Genomic DNA, 22,698 nt, shown 5'->3' on the forward strand with positions numbered 1-22,698 from the left:
ACCTTCTGTCCATTTACATTTGGCTAAACATACCTAGCTACCACGTACCTTGTTGTGTTTTTCTGGTCCATTACTAAAACTTTTTCAATCATACTTGACATTTCCAACTCAGGTTAAGTTTATGTTTTCAGAGAATTCTCCTATTGCATTGTTTCTCTGGAATTTCAACCCACAAAGATTCTGTAGTACTTGACTGTATTTGGAAAGGATTTATATATTGTTTCTGCTTCCCTGAATCAGGATGCTACAATCCCTGTTGTCAAACCACAGTGATCTTCCTTATAGAATTATCACCTGGACGTGCCATGCCCAACATTTCCTGGCTACCTGCTTTCTACCAACTCTCTACCACTAAGACTGTGCAGTCTCTGAAGTCAAGGATCGTGTCTAACTCATGACGAAATCCCACTCTCAGCCTCACCTGGAAAACTGCACAGAAGAGGAATTTATTAACTATATTGGATTTAATTGAATGGCATTTGTACTTATTAGCTTCCAAGCACCAATCAACCTTTTTTTTTTTTTAGTCTTTTAGGATTTCTATAAAAGAAGTTGGATCACTTATCAGCATTTCTGCTAACTAGGTGGGTATATTATTTTAAGCATGCCATTAAATTCATCTCAACCTCTTCATGAAAGTGTATCGGGCTGGGTTCTGTATTTTTCCTACTTTCTTTGGCTTAATAACTTTCCGTTGAGCCCCTTTACGTTCAGAATCAGCAACCTGGGGCTGATTTTGTTCAACTGATGTCCAACTTTCCTATCTCCATTTAACCCGGAGATGATACTGATTTTTTTTTAAAGTGAAAAGCTGACCAATCTGAAATAATTCTTCCTATGTCATCACTCTCCATAAGTTAAGAACCCAGAGCTCTGTAGTACTGATACTGGAACATTTGAACAAACAAACACACCTACCTGCAAATTAGTTTGCTCTATCCATCTGCTCTGCTCTGGGCCTGTCTCACGGTTGTGCATCTTTCAGTGGTACCCTTTGGGAGAGCAGCTCCCTGCAAAGTTACATAGGGGGACCGGGCCTTCTGCTCCATGAGTCCCAAAGTAGGTCTTCAGCAACTAAGCCTACTCTAGTCCTCCCTCTTCTATTCAAGGTCTCAACATAGGAAAGAATCCACATCAATGCTGCTGATTCCTAAGTTAACATATACATTTAAAAAGTGATTCTCCTGGTATCCAAGCAGTAGGTCTTAGTAGAAAGTCATGTGCTTCTAAACAGTGACCTACTAAATGGTCCCCCTAGTGAACTAAGAAGGGTGCCTTATATTTTTAGGCAAGAGACAGTCAAAATATATGGCAAAATATATGACCTATTATATGTTAAAATTTATTGAAAGATTTTCTTGCTTCTTTAGTCCACACACATAATTCTCAGTAATAAATAGAAATTTAAAAATAACATCTGTGAGCAGGTCTATAACCCATGATAATGGGGCATTCATATTCTGTGAGTAGCACACCCTGAAGTATTTCATTAGCTCTACAATCATCCATCCGCATCCTGATTTTCTCCCCTAAAATTTCCTGATTTAAACATACTTTTCAGGAACCAGATTGAGAAGAAGTTATTACCCCAATTTTTACTTAGAACTGGTGGGAAAGACGTCACCTAGTAAGTTGTACACTCTACGTGAATGCCTCCCATCAGCAAGTTCTCGCTAAGTATCAGAGAAGCGTTAAAAAATTAGAAGGAATAAGGCACTATAATGATGACTGAAACCCCCTAATGAGATTTATTAACTAGTAAAAAAGCTATATATGAACACACACAGGCACAGACCTGAGCAGATGGGATCTGTATCACAGCAACAGTACAAACCTAGAGCACTGAGCATTTTCAGCAGTGGTGGTCTTGGGATGTGCAGGGATTAGGTCCTATCTGAGAGGAATCTCAACCAACAAGAGGGTGTATAACAGGCAGAGGTAGCAGGGGTGGGGAATAGGGAGTAAGGACCTGAACTGGGGAGAAGTTTGGAGAAAAAAGAATATTTGAGCTTAGAAGTGCTCAGACTGGGTTCAAGGAAAGCTGGATTGCATCATTAATTAGAAAATAAAGCTTCTATAAAGAACAAGAATTAAAAGATGAACGGGAATCAGATTTAGGGACTCTAAATGCTCTGCTAAGTAGTAAAATTTTATTTTCAAGAAATGGAGTGACTTGGACCACTGGATATTGCCTGAGTTCATCCTGCGAAAAATTTTCTGGACACCTTTCTCTACTTCTTCCCCAGACACAATTTTTTAAAACTGAATTTCAGATGAGGTAGGCTTTGGGAAATGTTACGTGGCAGCTGTGGATTTCACTAAGACCAGTTAGGAGGCTACTGCAATAGTGCAGATGAGAGAAAATGAGCTTTATGTGGAAATGAATATGACAGAAAAGAGAAATTGGAAAGAAAAAAACATCAACAGGACTTGGCAACCAAGAAGAGGAGAGTGTCAAACGTTAGGGAAGGAGGAAGTGTGTATCCCGAATAACTCACCTGAAAGGCTCTGAGGGAGTTGAGTTTTATTCTGCTGAGCTTTTGAGGATACAAAAGAAATACAGGAGACTAGGAAGGAACCAGTTCTTCTGACTGGTCAGGTTGCTACCCAGTGTTAATACGCAAGCTAAGTAAGATACAGTACCTGCGAACAGTGTCACCCTGGGCTCGCAGGGGGTTGAGCAGAGATACTCTGTGGATAAATGGAAGGGCTCTTACCCGTTGCTCTGATGGGACACATTTCGGGGGCGACAGTGACCCCCGCAGACCAGCACCGGCCGACGTCACAGCAGCACTGCATCTTGGTGATAGACTGCGGCAGCTGGTTAGAACAGCGCCCATTTGCCAGAGCCGTGTAACAGTATCCTGGGCGAACATCTGAGAGGACAAAGAAACCCCCATACACGTCACTGAGATCAAACGTAAAACGACTCTCTTTTGCCCCAGCACCTCCACATTTCCCAGTGGGGCTCGGGCAGGATGAGCTGACACTCAGCCCTAAGCTGTGAGCGCTCAGTCAGAGATCCCTCCATCTCACACCTTTTGCCCCTGTGAGCTGGTACACTTGACCCAAGTCCCACATTCCATCCCCAAGGTGGGAACAAATGATTACAACCATATGGGTCATAGGAAAAGAGAGAAGAAGAAAATCACTGGCGGTGATGGTTAATTAGGTATAGAGACATGTCTCTATACTGAAGGGAGACTGTGTTGTCCTTGGTTTCCAACGACTTAATTTGAGCCACTTTAGACAAATATTGATATAAATCTATTTTAAAACAACATGAAGTCTGCACTGTAGGTTACATCTCTAAAAGAACTTTCTTATTTTTCAGTCTGAAACCGTGAGTCAGACGTGTGAGATATTTTTTTTTTTAAAGGAACGAGCCATTTTGCAGTCAGATCCACTGCTCGTTAAGTGAGGTTTCCTTTTGTCCTGGGGCCCTAACAGATTTGATAAGGCACTAATTATTTACAAGTTCAAAATGTACATGATTGCAAGTTCTTAGTGCTATAGGATACAATACTTCTTGAAGGAACTTTGTTTTGGTGGCAGAACGGTATCTTCTCAAAGCAACAGGGGAAGACATTTCTATATATCACTTTTATTGGGTTACATCATGTCTGATTGACGTGACAACATTGACACACTGAAGTACACCTCTGGGTTACCAGAAAAGAGCCCATGACAAAGGAGAAACCTAAGTGCTTCATGAGCCTTTGAGGTCATGTGGTGGAATAGAGGAGGTAGGTAGCCAAGTGCAGAACCCCTTGATCTAACTATCATATGTTACGGGTGTATCTCTCTTTAAGTAAAATGTATTTCTGTACAGTTCCTATAAAATAAGTTTTGAAATGTAACTAGTATTTTGAATATGCTTGTCATTTGAAGGAATATAACTGGGAAATCCTTTTGTAAGGTGAAGAATTTGTTTGTAGTCAAAAATCTGTCCTCATGTTTCCTGTAAGTCTGCATATTAACCATCATTTGATCAGACAGGGTCATCCCTATCATTGTTTTCACCTACATCATTCTCAAAAACACAAAGCCTTAACATCTTGAAGGTTGCAATAAATTAATAAAATGAAATAAAATGAAAATACCAAGGCTGACTTAGAAACATTTCAATTGTTAATGTCGAGTGAAGATGGCTACATCAAACCTAGACAAACCATAAAAGAAAATTACGGGTCAGCTTTAAAGGATACGAGATTATTTCTAAAAAGTACTTTAAACCACTAGCAAGTGTAAGTGTGCTTTCCAGAAATTTTCTGTGGTCCCAGTTCCTGCACCTCTGGTCAGACTAATAGCCTCAGCAAAGAGGCAGAACAAGTTTTACTCCAGCCTGGTCCAGGGTAAATGGCTGGAGAGGGGAGTGCAGACAAAGAATGCTCTGTGGAGACATGGGTGGCACCTCCCCTGTGCACAAGGGGGAGAAATAGAACTTCCTGCTTCCTAATTTGCTTTGCCTTAAAGACACTAATACTTCATATACCCCAGGATTAATATTGGGGCATGGAAACCAAAGGCCGTTAAGAATGGGAAGAGGGGGCTTCCCTGCTGGCTCGGTGGTTGAGAGTCTGCCTGCCGATGCAGGGGACACGGGTTCGTGCCCCGGTCCGGGAGGATCCCACGTGCCACGGAGCGGCTGGGCCCGTGAGCCATGGCCGCTGGGCCTGAGCGTCTGGAGCCTGTGCTCTGCAGCGGGAGAGGCCACAGCAGTGAGAGGCTCACGTACCACAAAAAAAAAAGAATGGGAAGAGATGTTCAAAACTGGCTTATATCCCAGCTTCAAATGAATCTGGTGGTCAAAACCCAGTATAAACACTTGACCAAAATTTGTATGTACAATTTTCAGTGTGGGCCATCTTTCAGAGCAAAACTGGGACCCACAGCTGCCAACAGCAAGCTCCTAATGGGCTTATATCTATTATTTTGCAAATTATCTATGACATTATTTTACTGCCCAGCTGGCTGACTTATATGATAAATCAATGGGTCGGAGACTCTGGAACAAAATGGTGAGTGGTGGGACTGGAAGAATTACCAGCCACATTTGGGCTGCTGGCAGTTCCTGATTTATAAATGGCACCTGCATATACAATAATCATTTTACAATTTTTTTTTTTTTTGGCAGGAGAGCTTTTGTTAAGAATACACACATTTACACAACTTATAATTGTAAAGAAAACCAGTGGGAAGAGTTGTGAAAAGCAGGAACCATTCAGGGGAATTGACCCTTGGTCATGCCAGTCTGAAGTCTTCCATGTCATCAGATGGTAGTGCCAAAGGAAGTGGAAAGGAAATCATCTGGTGCTGGATCGCTTTGCATAGAGGGTAAGGGGTGGCTTTAAAGTAATCTGAAGATCTATGGGAGCTGAGGGAGAAGCATGGTACGACTTAGAGGAGGTAAATGAAGGTTGGAGAAACCTTAGACACCTTCATCTATTTTAAATCTGTCCTGACCAAGACATCTGGCAGAAAAGGAGTAAGAAACTTTCTTCCTTTCTCCACTTCTGAATCACTTGGCCTTACTCTCAGGACCCAGAAATCACATCACATCAAAACAAATATATGATGGATTAAATGTCAATAGGTGTTTGCAGGTCATCCTAGCCTGTCAGCAGCTCTCCCCTAACCAATCACTAACATTGTTGGGGCCAACCAGCAGCTAGGAGCTGTGAGGCCCAATCTAGGTGCCAGACATCTCTAAGAGTCCTGGGAATTGATGAGACAGAACACACTAATATGAAAAGACAGCCTTACACAAAGTATTATAAAGTGCCAAACAAAGATCACAAAACCAAAAATAAAATGCAATAATTCTACCAGCACTTACACGACAAAGGCAGTGTTAGAACTGGTGAGATCTGAGAGTCGCAGAATGCGGTAACAGAAGGTAACAGTTTGAATATCATGGTTAAAAGAGATGTATAAGGAAGATACCACATACCACTGTCTACACGTGGGGTTTCCTATTGGTTAGATTCACTAATTCCAAATAACCAACTTGCCAACAAACCTTGGATTTGTTTAAAAGTTGGAGACTATACATATTTTCTTGCCACTGGGGATAATTTTGGGGGTCTCTGTGGTTTACCATGGCAGGCAGTAGGGAAGGCAGAAATGTCATTGGGATCACTTTATGTAAGTTGCTAATTATGGGTCTCATAAAGTTCCAAGGAAGGAGGAACAGTGCTTGCCTAGGGGTATGGCAAGCAAACGATGGTCACTGGGAGGAAGCAATGGGCGGAGTCCGGACTGTAGACTCAGCCCAAGTTGGAATCCCAGCTCCCTCACTTATTAACTGCTTAAACTACTGGAGTAAATTATTTATCTAAACTTCCCAAAGCTCAGCTTCTTCCCATCTACAGTACTGTTTTGAACCTTAAGTCAAATAATTTCCATAAAATACCTCACACCGAGGAGGTGACCCAGGAATCTTAGTTCCCTTCTTTTGTAAAAGTTAGCGTGGGTATATTAGGTAAAAAGGAAAGAACTTTAAAAATGTCAACTTTCTGATATGTAAACGTGTTAAAAGGATTAATCATTTTAATGCTGTTTGGGGCTCTCTTTGAAGGTTAAAAAAAAAAATCTACCTATTATCTGGCCAGGAAAGGACTTCTGCTAGGCATATCCACTGGAGGTCATGTGTTAATTGGGACAGTTTGGGGAGAAAAAGGAGCTACATGAACTGCACTTGCCATCCTTTCACTGCAGTTCCAAGATCTATGGATAGATTCTGGAAAATCAGGCAATCTGGGTGCCACCAACCATTGCTTCTAAGGAAAAGTCCAGATATGTTTCCCTCATGAGTTGTACTTATTCAAATGTCAACGGAGAGACTGCCCTCAGCTTTTATTATGTGTGACTAACTAAAAAGGAATTCAGAATTTCAAGTGCAATTCTGTTTTGGTCTGAAATTCATGGCCTGTGGTGAGGATGTGAAGCTGCGTGTCTTTGAAACTATGGGCCAGAAACAAACATCAAAAGATAGCCTTCACTTTCCTCTGAGGCCTTCTGCCATAGGCTCCTCAGCTTGGCCCTATTAATAAGGGATTAGTTATTTTGATAGTCAACACATGCTTACTGAGTGCCTACTACATGCAAGGAATTGTGCTGAGAACCACCAGGAATATAAGGCTAGCAGTTATTGTTCTCTAAGGAGAATTACAACTTAATTAGGGAGACAAAAACATACAGAAACACAGAATTTCCCTATAAAACCATTTCTAATAAGATATCCTTAGGTTCGGGGGGGAAACTGCTTTCAGGTAAGCTGATCTGGGACAACTTCAAAGATAGAGAACCTGAGTAAGAGGGTGAAAGGAGGCTTGCACTGGGGAACGTGTTCTGAGTGGTGCAACATGAATGAAGCAATTGCTGTGAATGGCCTGTTTGGGGGTGAGAAGCAGTGACTGTGCTAAGTCAGCAAGGTTGGGAGGGGTCACAGAGTGAAGCTCCTTCTCTATCGGGCTGTCCATTTTTGAACTTGAACTTTATTCTAGAATACTGGACTTTGAAGGAACTCTTAGCAACCATTAAATCCAGCTATTGTCAGATCTATATTTTTGAACAACAGAACCACTTATTTAATTGATATTTTGTAATAGCAAAATATGGATAGCCTAACACCCACCCAGATGTAAGCCTAACACCCACCCAGATAAAAGCAAAATTGCCTGGCGTGTGTATATGAAGCGGGAGGGGAAGGCAGGAACCCTTTCCACTCAGCCTCCCCCTTTGCCCTGTCCCCCTCTCCAACCCTAGCATCCCTAGAGGGCTTTGCAGCACCTGAAGATTCCATGGGATATAGACTGAAAACCACTAATTTCCAAATCCTAATGGAAAACTACCAGAGGTTTTTGAGCAGGAGAGTTATTTAATCAAAGCACCATTTTAGGAAGATAAATCTGACAAGACGTAATGTAGGGAAGCCAGGAAGCAGGGAGAGCAATTAAAAGATTATTGCAAAATTTCAGATCTAAATTAACATAGGTCCTGGGAAATGACTGAAGGTGGAGGTGAAGAGCGAGAAGAGTCAAAGATGGCTTCAAGGTCTGACGGTCACATAACTGCAAAGTTAATTTTAGACTGAGTTTATCTGTAGGGTCTCCTGGATCATCTCTTTATGGGAGGCAAAAATCCCAAAACAAGACCACAGTTGCCTCTGTTCTTCAAGAGGGTGGTCAACTATTTAACAGACTTCCATAAAAGCACATTTTACCTCAAGTGAGAAATTATATGTCTCCCTTAACAAATTTTGTCTCCCTTAGACTGATGTCTATTATGGAACTGATTTACATAAACTGTGCATGATGTTTATAATTACACCTACCTATGCATCTGGTACCATCGGGAGAGGTGTAAAAACCGGGGGGACATTTGCAAAAGTAACTGCTGACTGTGTTTGTACATTCGCCCCCCTCACAGATTCCAGGAATAGTGCTGCATTCATCAATATCTGGAATGAAAAGAATAGTTTCAGTATTTGTAGAACACAGTATAAAACCGTCCATCATTACAAGAATTCAGAGGTAACACTCATCAAATCATGTTCCCAGAAACAGCAATCTTTAGAGAATAAAAGCTGCCTATAAAATAGTTAATTCAAAGAATGGGTGTTTCTTCTCTCAAGACAGGTTTACCCAAGGAATTTACCAAATTTGAAAGATTAGAGCAAAATGAAATGAATTCTGCCTTTAAAATCTAAAACGGTACTGTCGTTTCAAGTCCCTACAGCATGCTAATATTCCAAATATTTTGTTTAAAATTTTGTTTTCCCTTTTCTCTTCGTGTTTTGCACATCGAGTTAAGCTCCCTTTCTAGCCACTGTATATTCTGCATCACTTCCTGCATTTGTTTTTGATCTGATTTTCCACAGATACTGAAATCCTACAGAGGAGACCACGTGGTCTGACTGCTGACCAAGACGTGGCTAACTTGGTATTCTCAGGGGCTCCCAAACTGCCACTACAATGGTTTTCTCTGGGTTCAGAGAGTGAATTGTGGTGGACGCTGAGATGCTTCATCCAAATCCTCTGTCAGGAAATGACTTGTTGTCCCAGATCTGGGAGTGCTGTCAGGAGATGGCCTCCAGCTCTCAGCTCCTTCAGGGACCCCTTGAGCAGCCTGAGCAACCTCACCCGGGGTTACAACCTTCCCAGGCGCCCACATCCACCGATTGATTGTGGAGGAAGGACAATGGTCTGGTCATCTCGCCCCAAAGGGTGCAACTCTGAAAACCACTCCAATTCCCCAATTCCCTGTGGGGTCGGCTGAGGTCAGAGTTGTGGTTAGTCCTCAGGGCCTGAGGCCACTGGGTCTCCTTAAGGAAGCAGTCAAAGTCACTTAGACAAATCAGACCATTTCCTTCAAGGAGAGCTTTTCAAGAGTCCCAATCAGACACTGGCAGTTGTCGACAGATGTGGCACCAGTGTGGGGAGAGAAGAAACTGAGAATGTCCTGCTTAGGTTAAAAGTGAACTCAGGGCCCAAGGTATCTACGTGGCCTCTTCCCTAAGACAAGTGGGGCTTTCTGCACTGACCTAGGGAGAGGGACGGTCTGACCCAAGCCTCCTGGAACCGTTGCAATGGCCAGACTGCCAGTGTGGGTAGTTTAAAAATAAGAACTTTTCTTCTCTAGTTAAAGTACTGCTCTTCACTGGTAAAACAAAATAGAGTTCTAAGTGGACCAAAATAGAGTGCAAGTGTCTTCTGACTCAAGTTCACCCTGTTAGTCAAAAAGACAGCAGTGACACTGTTTCTATGCAGTTTAACCTTTTAAAAAGCAAAACCCCCATTCTTCTAGGCTAGGCTAGAGGCTAACCCAAGCAATATGTCACTGCTTATGTTGGGGTCAGTGCTAACCCAGACAGATCATCCTTGTGAAGTTGTATAAGGGAAAGGTGCATATTCTACTCCGACAGATACAAACGTCACTGTGGAGTCAGTGAAAGTCAGGCAGAGAAACAGCCAAGGACAGAGCCTAAGGGTCTAGAACTTAATCTAACCATACTCTCAAGGCTCATTTTAAGGCAGTTCTTTAACATCGATCCTTCTGTATTTACCAGCCACACTACTACCTAAAACCAACAAAAAGCCAAACAAGTATAGCAAAGAGCCTAGAGGATCTGACAACCTCATCTAACGAGAGAGGAGGTTATAACCATAACACAAAGGTATTAACACAAAGGCACCTTTCTCAAAAGGTCCCTAAAAATTAATGTCTAAGTCACATGATGCCTATCAAAAATCATGTGAGCAGATAGAGTCTACTGAAAGAAACATTTTTCTACTTGTTTGTATAAATGACTGCTGTCATCCTTTTTAAGGACACTTAGTAGACATCAATATCCAAAGAGGTTAAGTGACAGCATATATCAGAAAAAAAGTTATTTAAAAACAAGAATCTGGGACTTCCCTGGTGGCGCAGTGGTTAAGAATCCGCCTGCCAATGCAGGGGACACGGGGTTGGTGCCCTGGTCCGGGAAGATCCCACGTGCCACGGAGCAACTAAGCCTGCGAGCCACAACTACTGAAGCCTGTGCACATAGAGCCCGTGCTCCGCAACAAGAGAAGCCACCACAAGGAGAAGCACGCACACCACCACGAAGAGTAGCCCCTGCTCGCCGCAACTAGAGAAATCCCGCACGTAACAACAAAGACCCAACACAGCCAAAAATAATTAATTAAAAAAAAATAAAAATAAAAACAAGGATTAACTTGGGCAGGGTGGAGGAAACATCTTCTTTCACATGCTGGCTACGTTAGATTTGGACCCTTTACTGAGGATAAGGAGAAGAAGAAGAATTAATATGTACTGAGTGCCAGGCATTGTCTAAATGCTTTATGGGTGTCAACTCATCTAACCCTCACACTGTAGCTACGATCATAGAACCTGATTTCTATAATTCTGGTGCCTAGGCACAGCTCTTGCATTCCACTGAGGCCTTCAGAAAACTGGCACATGTAAAACCTGAAACAAGAGCAAAGAGGTTCGTGTATAAAGTGATGTTAAATCCAAGTCTTCAACCGCCACAGGCTGGGCAGGAGGAAGGGGCAGGGTTTCCACTTAGGGTGCACACCTTCAAAGGTCAGCAGGTCAGGAAACACAACGTAGAGTGTACGTCCCTACTTGTCACACAGATAAAGCTAAAAGCACCAGGCCAAATTGTTCAATTTGAAGGAACTTATTAAATGGCCCCTTCAATGTCCTCTCCTCAGTGACACACCCTTTCCCTTTTCATGTCTAGGGCCTTTCTAGTTTCCTGAACCACCCTGCTTCTCAGTCCCATCACTTCCTAGCAAGGGAAGTGAGTTCTGATTGCACGAGCAGGCCATGGTGGGAGTCCCTGACAATAAAAGTCTGGAATAAAGCATTTCAATCACAAAATCACTTACACTCTGAAACTCATTCATACTAATCTATTATTTTTCCAGGCTCTTAGCACACTGTGTTTGTCACCTTTTACTAGAATGTCAGGGATCCTACACAGGAGAGAATTTGAGATCAGTGGATTTCTCAGCGTTTCTGTAAGTCAGTCTGTATCAAATGCCACTGTCAAAGTAAATCCGTTTGAGGAGCCTGGTGGGGAGTAGAACTTGGCTGGGAAGAGCTACTTCTGTGCTCTGAACACTTCCCCCTGTTTCCTTGGGGCAGGACAGAGCTGCTGGCAGTAGCTATGCCCATGGCCTCACTGGCTTCTTGCTGTGGACCTAAGAAGATACACAAATGGTAGGTCCCTTCCCTCCTGATTTGCTGCCCTGTCCTTTGTTCTTCTTCTTCCTTCTTGTCCCTCTGTCTCATCTGCTCTCTCCAGGCATTCTTCCCATCCCTTGGCCTCTTCCCTAACCTGGGGCTCCTCTAGCGGGAGGGGAGGAAGGACTGTGGAGGGCCGATGGGATAGAGCTGGGTCCCAGTTCTGGGACAGGCATCCCTGGGACACCCAGCTCTCCAGGAGCTCCATCCAAGATCATGGATGTTGACATGACTGAGAGACGGGGGAACCAGTTAACCTGACTGTCTAGATCGCTAACAAAGTGAGAAAAAAATCAACTGAAAATTGTGGCAGCTGTTAAAAAGCAATACGTGATACTAATAATTATAAATGCCACCGAGCCTGTGAGACTATTATTATTGCTTTATTAGACACCTGAAATCCAACGTAAAATATGTGACTAAAAAACAAACAAGCTGATACTTCAAGTCAGGTTGAAAAAAAATCAGCCTTATTACCAGTTTATAGTCACACCACGCATGCCAGTTTGCATGGTTTCTTATTCATGTAGCCCCAGCTGTCCGATCCCGACTGAGAAACAGTGAGAAATGTGGAGATGGAGGCCTGATGGCAGAACTGGAAAGAACTCCCAGATATAATCGTGTTCAATCTCCTCATTTGAAAGTTGATGTAACTCAGAGCTGGTAACTGACTTATCCAAGATCACACAGAGGATGAGGGACATTGCCAGGATTCGGCCCAGGTCTACCTGATTCCCAGGGCTCTTGTGCCTATACCACAGACATTCTGTTCAGCAGTTGGATAGGAGCCGGTGACCTTGAACAGTGAATCAGGGCCTGCACCAAACCTGCAGAGGATGGAGCCCCAAGATAGCAATGGGTTAAGTAGCCCCAGGAATGCTCCTTGGTGTCTGGCAGCATAAGAGTCCCTGATAGCAAGTAGCCATCAGATAAACAGGCCATTATTTTAGAAAAGGGAAGTCTTAAAGTTTTTTGGCTTCCATAGGAGGGAGAGATTAGATTTAAGAGTTACATTTTTAAAAAGTCCTTTGCATCACACAGTATTGTAATTGCCAAAGGCTGGGCTGGTGTTAATCTAAATCCCAAAATATTAGTGGTTAATTAGGAATCCAAGGGACTTCTTCCAGAAATAAAACTTAATCCTTTAATTACGCGTTTTATTTGTTAATTTCCTTCCACAGTAACCTATGCAAATATGGACTTGGTTTCCAAAAAGAAAAGGCTCGTGTGTTCTTCCAGGGGGCACACTCCAGAGTCACTGGGAAAATCAACAACGAAGGCAGGCGTGAACTCTGCTTCCCTTTTTCTCAAGTCACAACTATAAATCTCAATCTTTTTCTTCTTAAATTTATGAAAATTTAATAATTTTTATTTAATCGCTTCAGCTCGCTAATTTACATTTCAAAGGTGCCTAAATTGCATGTGTTTATATAAAACTAGGTACATGATATTTTCAAAAAGTTTTGGGAAAAGGGGGACATTTTAAGAAGTAAGGGAGAATTCTGCAAAAGGACGATCTCACACAAAGCTGCTTTCACCATCACTGACGGCGTGAAGGTAAGCATCTTGTAAATTGGCTGAAACCAATTTTTGATTGAATTTTTAAAAATTATTCTGGGCTTCCAGGTACCCAGTTCCTTCCTCTCCAAGTCAAGAGGAAGATACATTTAAAAGGCCATTCAATGAATTGGGAGATTGGGATTGACATATATACACTGCTATGTATAAATAGACGACTAATAAGAACCTACTGTATAGCACAGGGAACTCTACTCAAGGCTCTGTGGTGACCTAAATGAGAAGGAAATCTAAAAAAGAGGGGATATATGTATATGTATAGCTGATTCACTTTGCTGTACAGCAGAAACTAACACAACACTGTAAAGCAACTATACTCTAATGAAAATTTCAAAACAATTGTAAATCACCAAACAAAATAAAATAGTCTATTTCAAGTTAAAAATAAAGCCACTCAAAGTAATGGCAAGGGTGCCAGAACCACTTTCACAAGGGCACAGAACCCCACCGTGGCCTGACCATCTTCCTAGGGCATATATGGGCTCTTGATCTTCTCTGTGGTGGGGGTCAGATTTTCTGGAATTCCTTCTATTGACCGCCTGGAGATCACCCCAGGCCCAAAGTCATGCCATTCCCATGGTGCGGTGGTGGAACTGGAGAAGGGCCAGGAAGTCGAAGGAGGGGACCCACTCACCAAGCATTCTCAGGGGACTTTCCGACTGCTTTCCTACCAGAGTAAGGCAGGGCAACAATGCCCAAACCAGTCTCCAGGCCAGAATAAATGCAGTACTATAACAAGACATTCTCTTCCAATATCAATTTTGCATAGAAAAATTAAAGGGAAGGGGAAAAACCCATCATCTGAATTTAATATAACAGGAGATGGGAAAGAGAAAAAAAAAAAGAGGTCTAGCCAAAAGTATTCTGTTTTTATCTTGCTACTGACTTCAATATGTAGCCGGAAAAAAAAAAAAATTGTGGAAAAGGATTAAGTAATTTTCAGCCTGAATTTCTGGTCCATTGGTCACACTACTATAATAGGTTTCTTAGCACTAATAAAAGGATTTTGAATCACTTTTCTTTCAGTCCGAGCATTAATTCTGTGCATCTTCTATCTAGTTCACAACGAGAGAAGGTGAGAAATCCTGACTGATGTTAATTGACTGGTCTGAGTGAAAGAAAGTGTCACAGGAAAACAACTCTAGTTGAAACTAGAAGCTATCATAATTCCAGAAAACACAACACAGACTGGACAAGCCATAGGAAGTATATTGCCCTAAATCTTGAAGCTGACTACATCTCTTGAAACTGAATATAGTAAGCTGAGAAAGCCTAAAAATGACCCATTGTTGATGTGGATTTTACATGCAATAAACCTTAAGAGCTCATTAATGTCATAAAAGATATATATGATAATACCTGGAAATCTATACCATAATATTTTAAATATTTCAAAATATAGAGTTAGTAAAGTAGAGGTAATGGCTTGCATCCAGGAAAGCAGACAATATAATATGGTACAACAAGCACCAGAGTGTGAATCAAAAGAAGTAAATTTTATGTCGTATGATATTGCTTACATGTGGAACCTAAAAAAGGATACAAATGAGCTTATTTACAAAATGGAAATAGAGTCACAGATGCAGAAAACAAATATGGTTACCAAGGGGGAAGGGGGGAGGGATAAATTGGGAGATTGGGATTGACATATACGTACTACTATATATAAAATAGATAACTAATAGGGACCTACTGTATAGCACAGGGAACTCCACTCAATACTCTGTAATGACCTATACGGGAAAAGAATCTAAAAGAGTGGATATATGTATATGTATAACTGATTCACTTTGCTGTACAGCATAAACTAACACAATATTGTAAATCAACTATACTCCAATAAAAATTAATTTAAAAAAAGGAAGTAAATTTTAGCACTGTCTGATGACCTCGGTCAGGGTGCTTAACACACCCAAGACAGTTCCTTAATATATAACGTAAAAGGGTGAAACCAGGTAAGTTCTTTGCCCTTTCAGTATCAACATTCTCTACTTCTAACTTAATCCACAGTATAACTTCTAAATTACATTGGCCTATAGAGAGTCAATTTTATTGTTCATTGAAACTTAAGAAGCCCTACATCTTGAAAGAACTTAAGTATTTTTCACAGCTACCTCAACTGTTTATAACATGTTCAAGAACATATCATTATAAATTATAGGATGATTAATAACTTAAAAACAACTCTAACCCACAAAGATAATTTTAACACAGTTACTCAGTTTCAGGGCAAGTAGATGTTAAACTTCTTAAATGTAATTCAGATTTAAAGCTGCCTTTTGCATGTATGATATACCCTGGAGATCAACAAAGAAGATTAATGAGCCAATTCCTGACAAATGACTTAGAATGAAGTATTCCTCAGTGCTAGGGTTTAGGAATATAGATACAACAGCAACTGCTTTCAACAAAAGTGCTTGCATCTAAATGAAATCTTATATCACCCCAAAGACAATGAGTTGAGAATGAAGGAAAAAGTTTTCTCTGCTAAGCTTGATGAGAGATGTTGCCTTAAGAATGCTGTTACATTATTTTCAGACATTACATATATAAGGTACATGAACTCACTAAAGAAAAGAATTCAATGCTGCCTAGTTACTTCCTGGATGTTTCCCTCTCATGAAACCAATATTTATTACACTTGGAAGCCAGGGCTCTTTTTGGCAAATAGCAGAAGTGGTGAATAGGAACACATTCTCTGTACACACATTTTTAGAAGCTCAATCTATAAACTAAATGCAAATATATAAATTTACCTCGTTATTTTTCTGTTTGATTAACATTAAAAGGTTTCCATTTGATAGGCAGAAAAGGAAATCCTAAACTTGTACTAGGAGCATAAATATAAGGGTTAACAGATCTCTCCAAAGGAAAAAAAAAATCGAACATACATTTTGACTAGAAAACAACAGAAGATATGTCATTCTGAATGATATGTAATGATCAAATTTAAATTCGTGTCTCTAGAACTATACAAAAACATGTATCTTGAACATCTTAACCCAAATATTGGTTCAAAAATATTTCATGTTTTAATATTTAATTTGATTCAGATGGATCTCCTATTTTGGGTCTATAAAAATGGAAAAAGCTGCAGGCTTTTTCTGGTTCAATAGCAGAAAGGCATATTATTCCTGGTAAGGATATTATACGTACACATTCACAGGAATGACAAAGACAGAAGGATTTAGGAACAATTTGCAAAAAAGCTTGTCACTGATTTGGGTTTTGCCCGCCCCTCCACTCCTGAACTGCAAAGCATGATATTTCTTACCTTCACATTTTTGTGACACTTCATTAAATTTGTGTCCAGCAGGGCATTTGCACTCAAAAGACCCAACAGTATTAATGCAATTTCCTCCTTGACAGAGCCCAGGGATGGCCTGGCATTCATCCACATCTGTTAGATTTTAGAAGCAAGGGATGGGGCAGGGGGTGGGGGAGGAGAGATTAATATGAAATTCATTGCAGAAGAAAACATGATAGTTTGCCCACAATTATATTATCACATTTATATCAATGAGCAATTTGTCCATCACAATATTTGGAACATGATGAGAGACACTGTTTCTCACAATTACATAATGCGAAATAAACTGAGTAACATAACTTGGTCAATAGTGTTCTATTGGAAGTCACAAGTATTCTTTATTTTCCTACCTTCCATCTTCCCTCATGCAGAGGAGAATGTTGGTACTAACTTTTGTGAGTTTTATTACGCATGCTGCAAAGTACAAGGTTACTATGATAAAATGATTGACAGTAATAACTAGAGGTATTCAAGAAATGCTTACAATCAAAACGTAACACATTTCTATAATAACACTGTCTTTAAGAGTTGTATGGAGTGATTCAGTTCAAACAGAATTTATTTGAATGAGATCACTCAGACTACACGAGACAGCTAATGCTTTTACACAAATGAGATGGAAAATGTTCAACATAGATTCTGGAGAATTGTCGTGCACAATAAAAATTAAACAACACAGGAAATTAGGCCAAGAAGCGAGAGCAGAGCAGCCGCCAGAGGGAACATTTTTAAAGGTAAGTCAGATCCTGTTCCAGCTCAGCTTAACACTTAAGGCCATGCTAAGTCCTAGAGGAGTCTACCTGACCCCTCTACTCTCTGAACTCATCTCCTATCCTCCGCCCTCTCTCACTCCTCTCCATCCACAATAGTTTCCTTGCCATTCCTCAAATACAACAAGGTCGCTCCTGCCTCAGGGTTTTGCAGTGATGGCCCCCTGCCTGGACTACTCTTTGTAGAGCTCATGGTTCACCCTGTCCTACCCGTCAGATCTCTGCTCCACTGCAGCAGGGGACCCTCCCAATGCCAGTCTAATAGGAACGCCTCCCTCGCCCCCCATCACTCACCACCCTTCTTTACTCTGCTCATTTTGCCCCATAGGACCAATCACTAGCTGACCTAATAAATATCTGTTTGCTTTGCTTTGTTCTATAAATCAAATGTTTTCAATACAAGATTCCAGGGAGCAGGTTCTTTGTCTGTTTTGTTCACTGCTGAATCCCCAGCACCTAGGAAATAACTATGGTCCTACCTGGAACCCCAAATATTAACCTTCCAGGAACAAAAGTAATCATTCCAGGCTCACTAGGAAGATGTTTATAAAAGTACATGTATTCTCTCCATCTCTTCATCCATAACACACAAAATTCTGGTTTAATAAGAAACCCCAGGGAGGCAGTTTAACTTTTCTTCCTCTGGGTATTTTTTAGAAATCGTACCCTTTCGTTTTACTCTTCATTGTGTGAAGTGAGAGAGCAATTGCCAACTGTAAAATCTCTAATAATCTGTGTTTTTGAAACAAGCTGCCATGCAGGAAAAGGGGTACTAATTTAACAACAAAAAGTATCACTTTTGATACTTTGGTACAAAAGTATCACTTACTGTTTTACATAAAATGTCCTGGCTCACAGATGAACGACAATATGTGAGTATAATTAGATTATGTTTTACAGCTGATCTCTATTTTGTCTTACACCAGAATTTTCCATTCTTGCTATGTTGAATATGTTTATTAAAATGTTATTTGAAATTACAATTGGACATAGAAGCAAAACTAGACAGTCTTGTTGATCATGATTTTTGGCCAACAGGAAATATACATGAGGGCACTTCTCCACTGGTCATACATTCCAAGGCTGAAGACAGACTAAGTTCCTTTTTGAACCCATTGCTCACAGCCTCTCACATGTGGCCAAAAGACTAAAAACACCAGCAAGGAGAGAGCACCCCAAGCTGATAACAGAACTTCTCTGAAAAAAAACAACCAAACAAGAAGAATTTCATTCTCACAGTGGCAATATAACTGCCACTTTGATTCCATGGGTTTTCACAAATTTTCTTCATATAAAAAAACTCTTTTTCCATTGGATGTTGAAGAAGAGTCAGGAAAGAACAGGAAGAAAATGCTGGAAAAGTCCAGGTTGTATGAAATGAATATCAAAGCTAAAGAGAAGCAGCTCTTCCCTCTCTCCCTCTTCATCTCTTCCCCTGAATTCTCTCAGCACCTCAGCCTCTGACTAGGACTCACAGGCGTCAGTGGAGTACCCAAAATCTGGCTTTCTGGTCACTCTCTGTGAGTTCATGGGTATTAGCTGACTTCAAAACACCATGGCTAAGAATTTTTTCAGAACTCCTTGAGACTTTCCAAGGATGAGAAAAATAAGAAGGCACCAAAGAAAAAGGGGGGACAAAACTTACTCTTGATTTTATGAAATTGTACCGTTTACCCTTTTGTAATTCTAGGATTTCAAAGTGACTTCTTGCTGCTCCTAACGTTCGGAAAGATACATTCAAGGGCATACAAAAGAGCTGCATGTTGTACATAGAAGCCAGGGACCAGGATCAACCAGTGTTTATCAGATATGAAATTTATTGAAGTATAATTTAATGGAGATCCACAGAACTGGGTGATTAAGCTCAAGTTCTGCTTTATTGCATATTATCCTTAGAATTAACATACAGAACAAAATCGAACTAGTATCTATTTGCCTCAGAAAAGCATACCTTGAATTTTCTCTAAACACTGCAACTTGCTAAAAAAGCACTGAAGATGTCTAAAGGAAACAGATACAGCCTGGGAGTTTTCAGTCCCATCAGTTTAGTGTGGAGCTGCCTCTGTTCACTTCCTCCTATTTCCTGCCAGACATCCAGACAATAAAAGAATTTGTACAGCTGGAAGGACAGGAGTAAAAGCCAAAAACAGAGTAAGGGCTTCCATGGGAGGCAGGAGAAGAAGCAAGCAGGCAACATCTGGGGATATTTAAAACTGTGAAACAAATCCTAATTTATTTCTGACTTGTAAAAAAAAAAAACAGAAAAAACTCCATAATGTAGCATGTAAAATGGAGAGAGGAACAATTTTCCTCAGGTCAACTAAGTACAATCCATGAGACAGAGGAACTCCAGCAATTTCAAATGAAGGGGGAAAAAATTAAGAAAAACAAACTACCTTATTCACAAATTTTGCTTTGTGTTTGTACACAGCATTGCTCTAACATACAGCATTGCTCTAAACAGAATCATACCACCCCCGGGAAACACGTTTGGGGACGGAGGGGGAAACCACTGGCAAGGAAAAATCCAGGGGGACCAGCTGCTGTCTCCGGAGCCACGCTCCTAATGCCTAAGTTGGATATCATGCCGTCAGCGAAATCGTGAAGCTATGCCTCTGACACTGCTTTTCCATTCTCTCCAACTTCACTGGAGAATGGCTCTCCAGAGCAAATAAGATGAATCCATTAATAACTCCATCGGCCCGGGGTTTACCTTGACAAGCTCCTGTGCGGATATTTGGAATGAAGCCGCGCCGACAGGGGTGGGGCTGGGCTGGGCACATCTCACAGGGGTGGCCCCAGGCGCGGCCGACCGTGGCACAGCAGAGTGTTTTCGTACAGACAATCCCGCTGAGCTGTCCCTGGCACATCTGGTTGCTGATCACAGTAAAACACGGGCCTGTCCTGTAATCTGAAAATAAAGAAGGAGAATTCCATGAAAGTCCAGAAAAGCAGGAACTATCATGCGGAAGAACAGCTGGGCCTGTCTTCCTGGACTCCAAGTTGCGAAATGGTCTTCAGGAATAGAACCGCACATCACCGACTCCGTGTGGAGCCTCGGGCAGACCCTTCCGCCTCTGAGCCCCATTTACCTCACCTACGAAAATGAGGATAAAAACACTAGTTCCTATCCACTTTGAAGATACTGTTGTCAGGATCAGATGAGCTAATGGAAAATACTTTACAACCGTGACATGCTATCCAAACATGACATAATCATATTATTTACACATTCATTCACTTAAGAAACTGTATCAGTGACTATTATGAATCAGCCCCTATGCTTGATATAGGTGCTTCAGTGATTCAAAGATCCCAAATCCCTGCCCTCATAGAGTTTACAGTCTATTATTATTTAGGTTGGAGAAAGCAAAGAATTTCAAAACTTGCAACGAGGCAAGTCATGGCACCTTCTTCCCTGCAGTTTCTTGAAAAAGGGAAATGGTTACTTGTTTCTTTTGGATTGGGTCCACCTTATTTCAAATACAACAAACCAAGCAAACCAAAAACAAACAAACCAACCCCATTCAAAACAAAAAACCACAAGCAGAAATGTTAGATATGCAAAAGACATCAGGTATTTAAAGAGTGAGGGCACTGATCTGAAATCACTGTATCCCTTGGGCAAAAGGATCATCTTCAAGCAAACAGGGATAAGCTAAGACCACCACAGGAGAAGTTCCATTTCCAAGTAGTCTCACCAGTACAAAATCTGTCTCCTTTTTTTTTTTTTTTTTTGTAAAGGGAGAAAGTCAATCTGGATTCGGCAGCCAGCAAACAAGAAAGATTAAGATGTAGTGAGGACCAAAGCCAAGCTGTCCCCAGCCTCCCCGTGGGAGAAATCTGGGCCATAATAACCCTTTCTGTTCTACAGCGGCCTTGGCTGATAAGGGAGGCTGGGCCGTGGCAAGACTCGTGGGCTCCTATCCACCACCAGCACCGCACGCTTCCTCGTGTCATTTCTGGAAGTGCACAGATAAGAGTGCTTCCTATGAGTCTAGGGATGGACTAAATGACCCCGGTAAGTTCCTTTCACCACTGAATTCTACAGGTTTATGAAAATCACTGGGTGTGCTAATGAAACCACCGGGCTATACTTTCATTTTGATGTTCTTCTTTCTTTCTCCAAGTACCTCATGAGTCAGGATATGCAATTCGCTAAGGACAACTCTTTATCACAGCACCCACAAGAGTGAACAGGCTGAACCATGACAACATTTGGGCAATAGCTGACTCTTCCCAGCTTGTGTCCCACTATCCTGCGTATCCCCTCCTCCTGTCTCTCTGTTGCAATTACGATCCCATCTGCTCCCCATCACTAAATGTTCTTCCTCACTCTCCCCTCCTCCTTGCTGGAATGAGTCAGCCACCTGTGGTCAATGGCACTGCCCTAATGCCTGTGCTGGAAGATGAGCCTTCCAAGAAATTCCAAAGACAAAGCTTCACCCAGTCAAGCACAGCAAGAGGATTAGGCCCAAATTACGGTAGCACTTGAGAGATGGACACAATGGTCCAAACATGAAGTCCTCATCTCCACATCTCCCTCTCTCCATGCCAGTGCTTACCAAAGTGTGCTATGATGGAATGCAAGACGACCTTAGATTGTCTTCTTTTAATAGTCATGTATTAATTTCAATTTGAATTATTATTAAAAAGTACAAACCTGACAGACTCATAATTTCATAGATGTTTGCTATGATGAGAATGAATAAAAAAAACCTTTTAATTCAATTTAAAGAAAAATAGGGCCTCCCTGGTGGCGCAGTGGTTGAGAGTCCGCCTGCTGATGCAGGGGACATGGGTTCGTGCCCCAGTCCGGGAAGATCCCACATGCCGTGGAGCGGCTGGGCCCGTGAGCCATGGCCACTGAGCCTGCGCGTCCGGAGCCTGTGCTCTGCAACGGGAGAGGCCACAACAGTGAGAGGCCCGCGTACCACAAAAAAAAGAAAAATATTAAGTAAATACTAGTACAGAATATGCAAGTAGGCCAAAAATTGTGTAACCGGTACAGAAACACAAACAGCATTATCTTTCCAGAAAACCAACCTTAGACCTTTGCTCTCCTGGTGTCTCTACATTCTCTGGCCCAACTTTCCAGCCCTATCTCCTGATACTTCTTTAGTTTATTATTGTCTTTTTACTTTGTTTCTGCATTTTTTTACGCTGATTGCATTTTACTTTTATATTATCAAATTCTAAGTGTATTTTAATATTCTTCATAATATGCCAGATCTATTCAAAATCTGCTATCGTCTTCCATAGTTACTGTATTCAAACAAG

The 22,698-nt window shown here is 41.3% G+C and overlaps 1 protein-coding gene across 2 annotated transcripts in view; it reads right to left on the reverse strand.

Annotated features, from left to right (window-relative positions):
* The window catches only part of FBN1 (fibrillin 1), a gene marked incomplete at its 5' end in the record, with an annotated part of 252,802 nt that overhangs the window by 118,654 nt on the left and 111,450 nt on the right, over positions 1-22,698 (reverse strand). For both annotated transcript variants that reach the window (XM_082647206.1, XM_082647205.1), the window contains 4 exons: positions 2,718-2,876; positions 8,339-8,464; positions 16,613-16,738; positions 20,132-20,329. In XM_082647206.1, coding sequence (XP_082503332.1) covers positions 2,718-2,876; positions 8,339-8,464; positions 16,613-16,738; positions 20,132-20,329 — 609 coding nt within the window. The remainder of the gene's footprint in view (positions 1-2,717; positions 2,877-8,338; positions 8,465-16,612; positions 16,739-20,131; positions 20,330-22,698) is intronic.

The sequence above is a fragment of the Grampus griseus genome, assembly GCF_964374135.1.
Source record: "Grampus griseus genome assembly, chromosome: 2".
Lineage (NCBI taxonomy): Eukaryota > Metazoa > Chordata > Mammalia > Artiodactyla > Delphinidae > Grampus > Grampus griseus.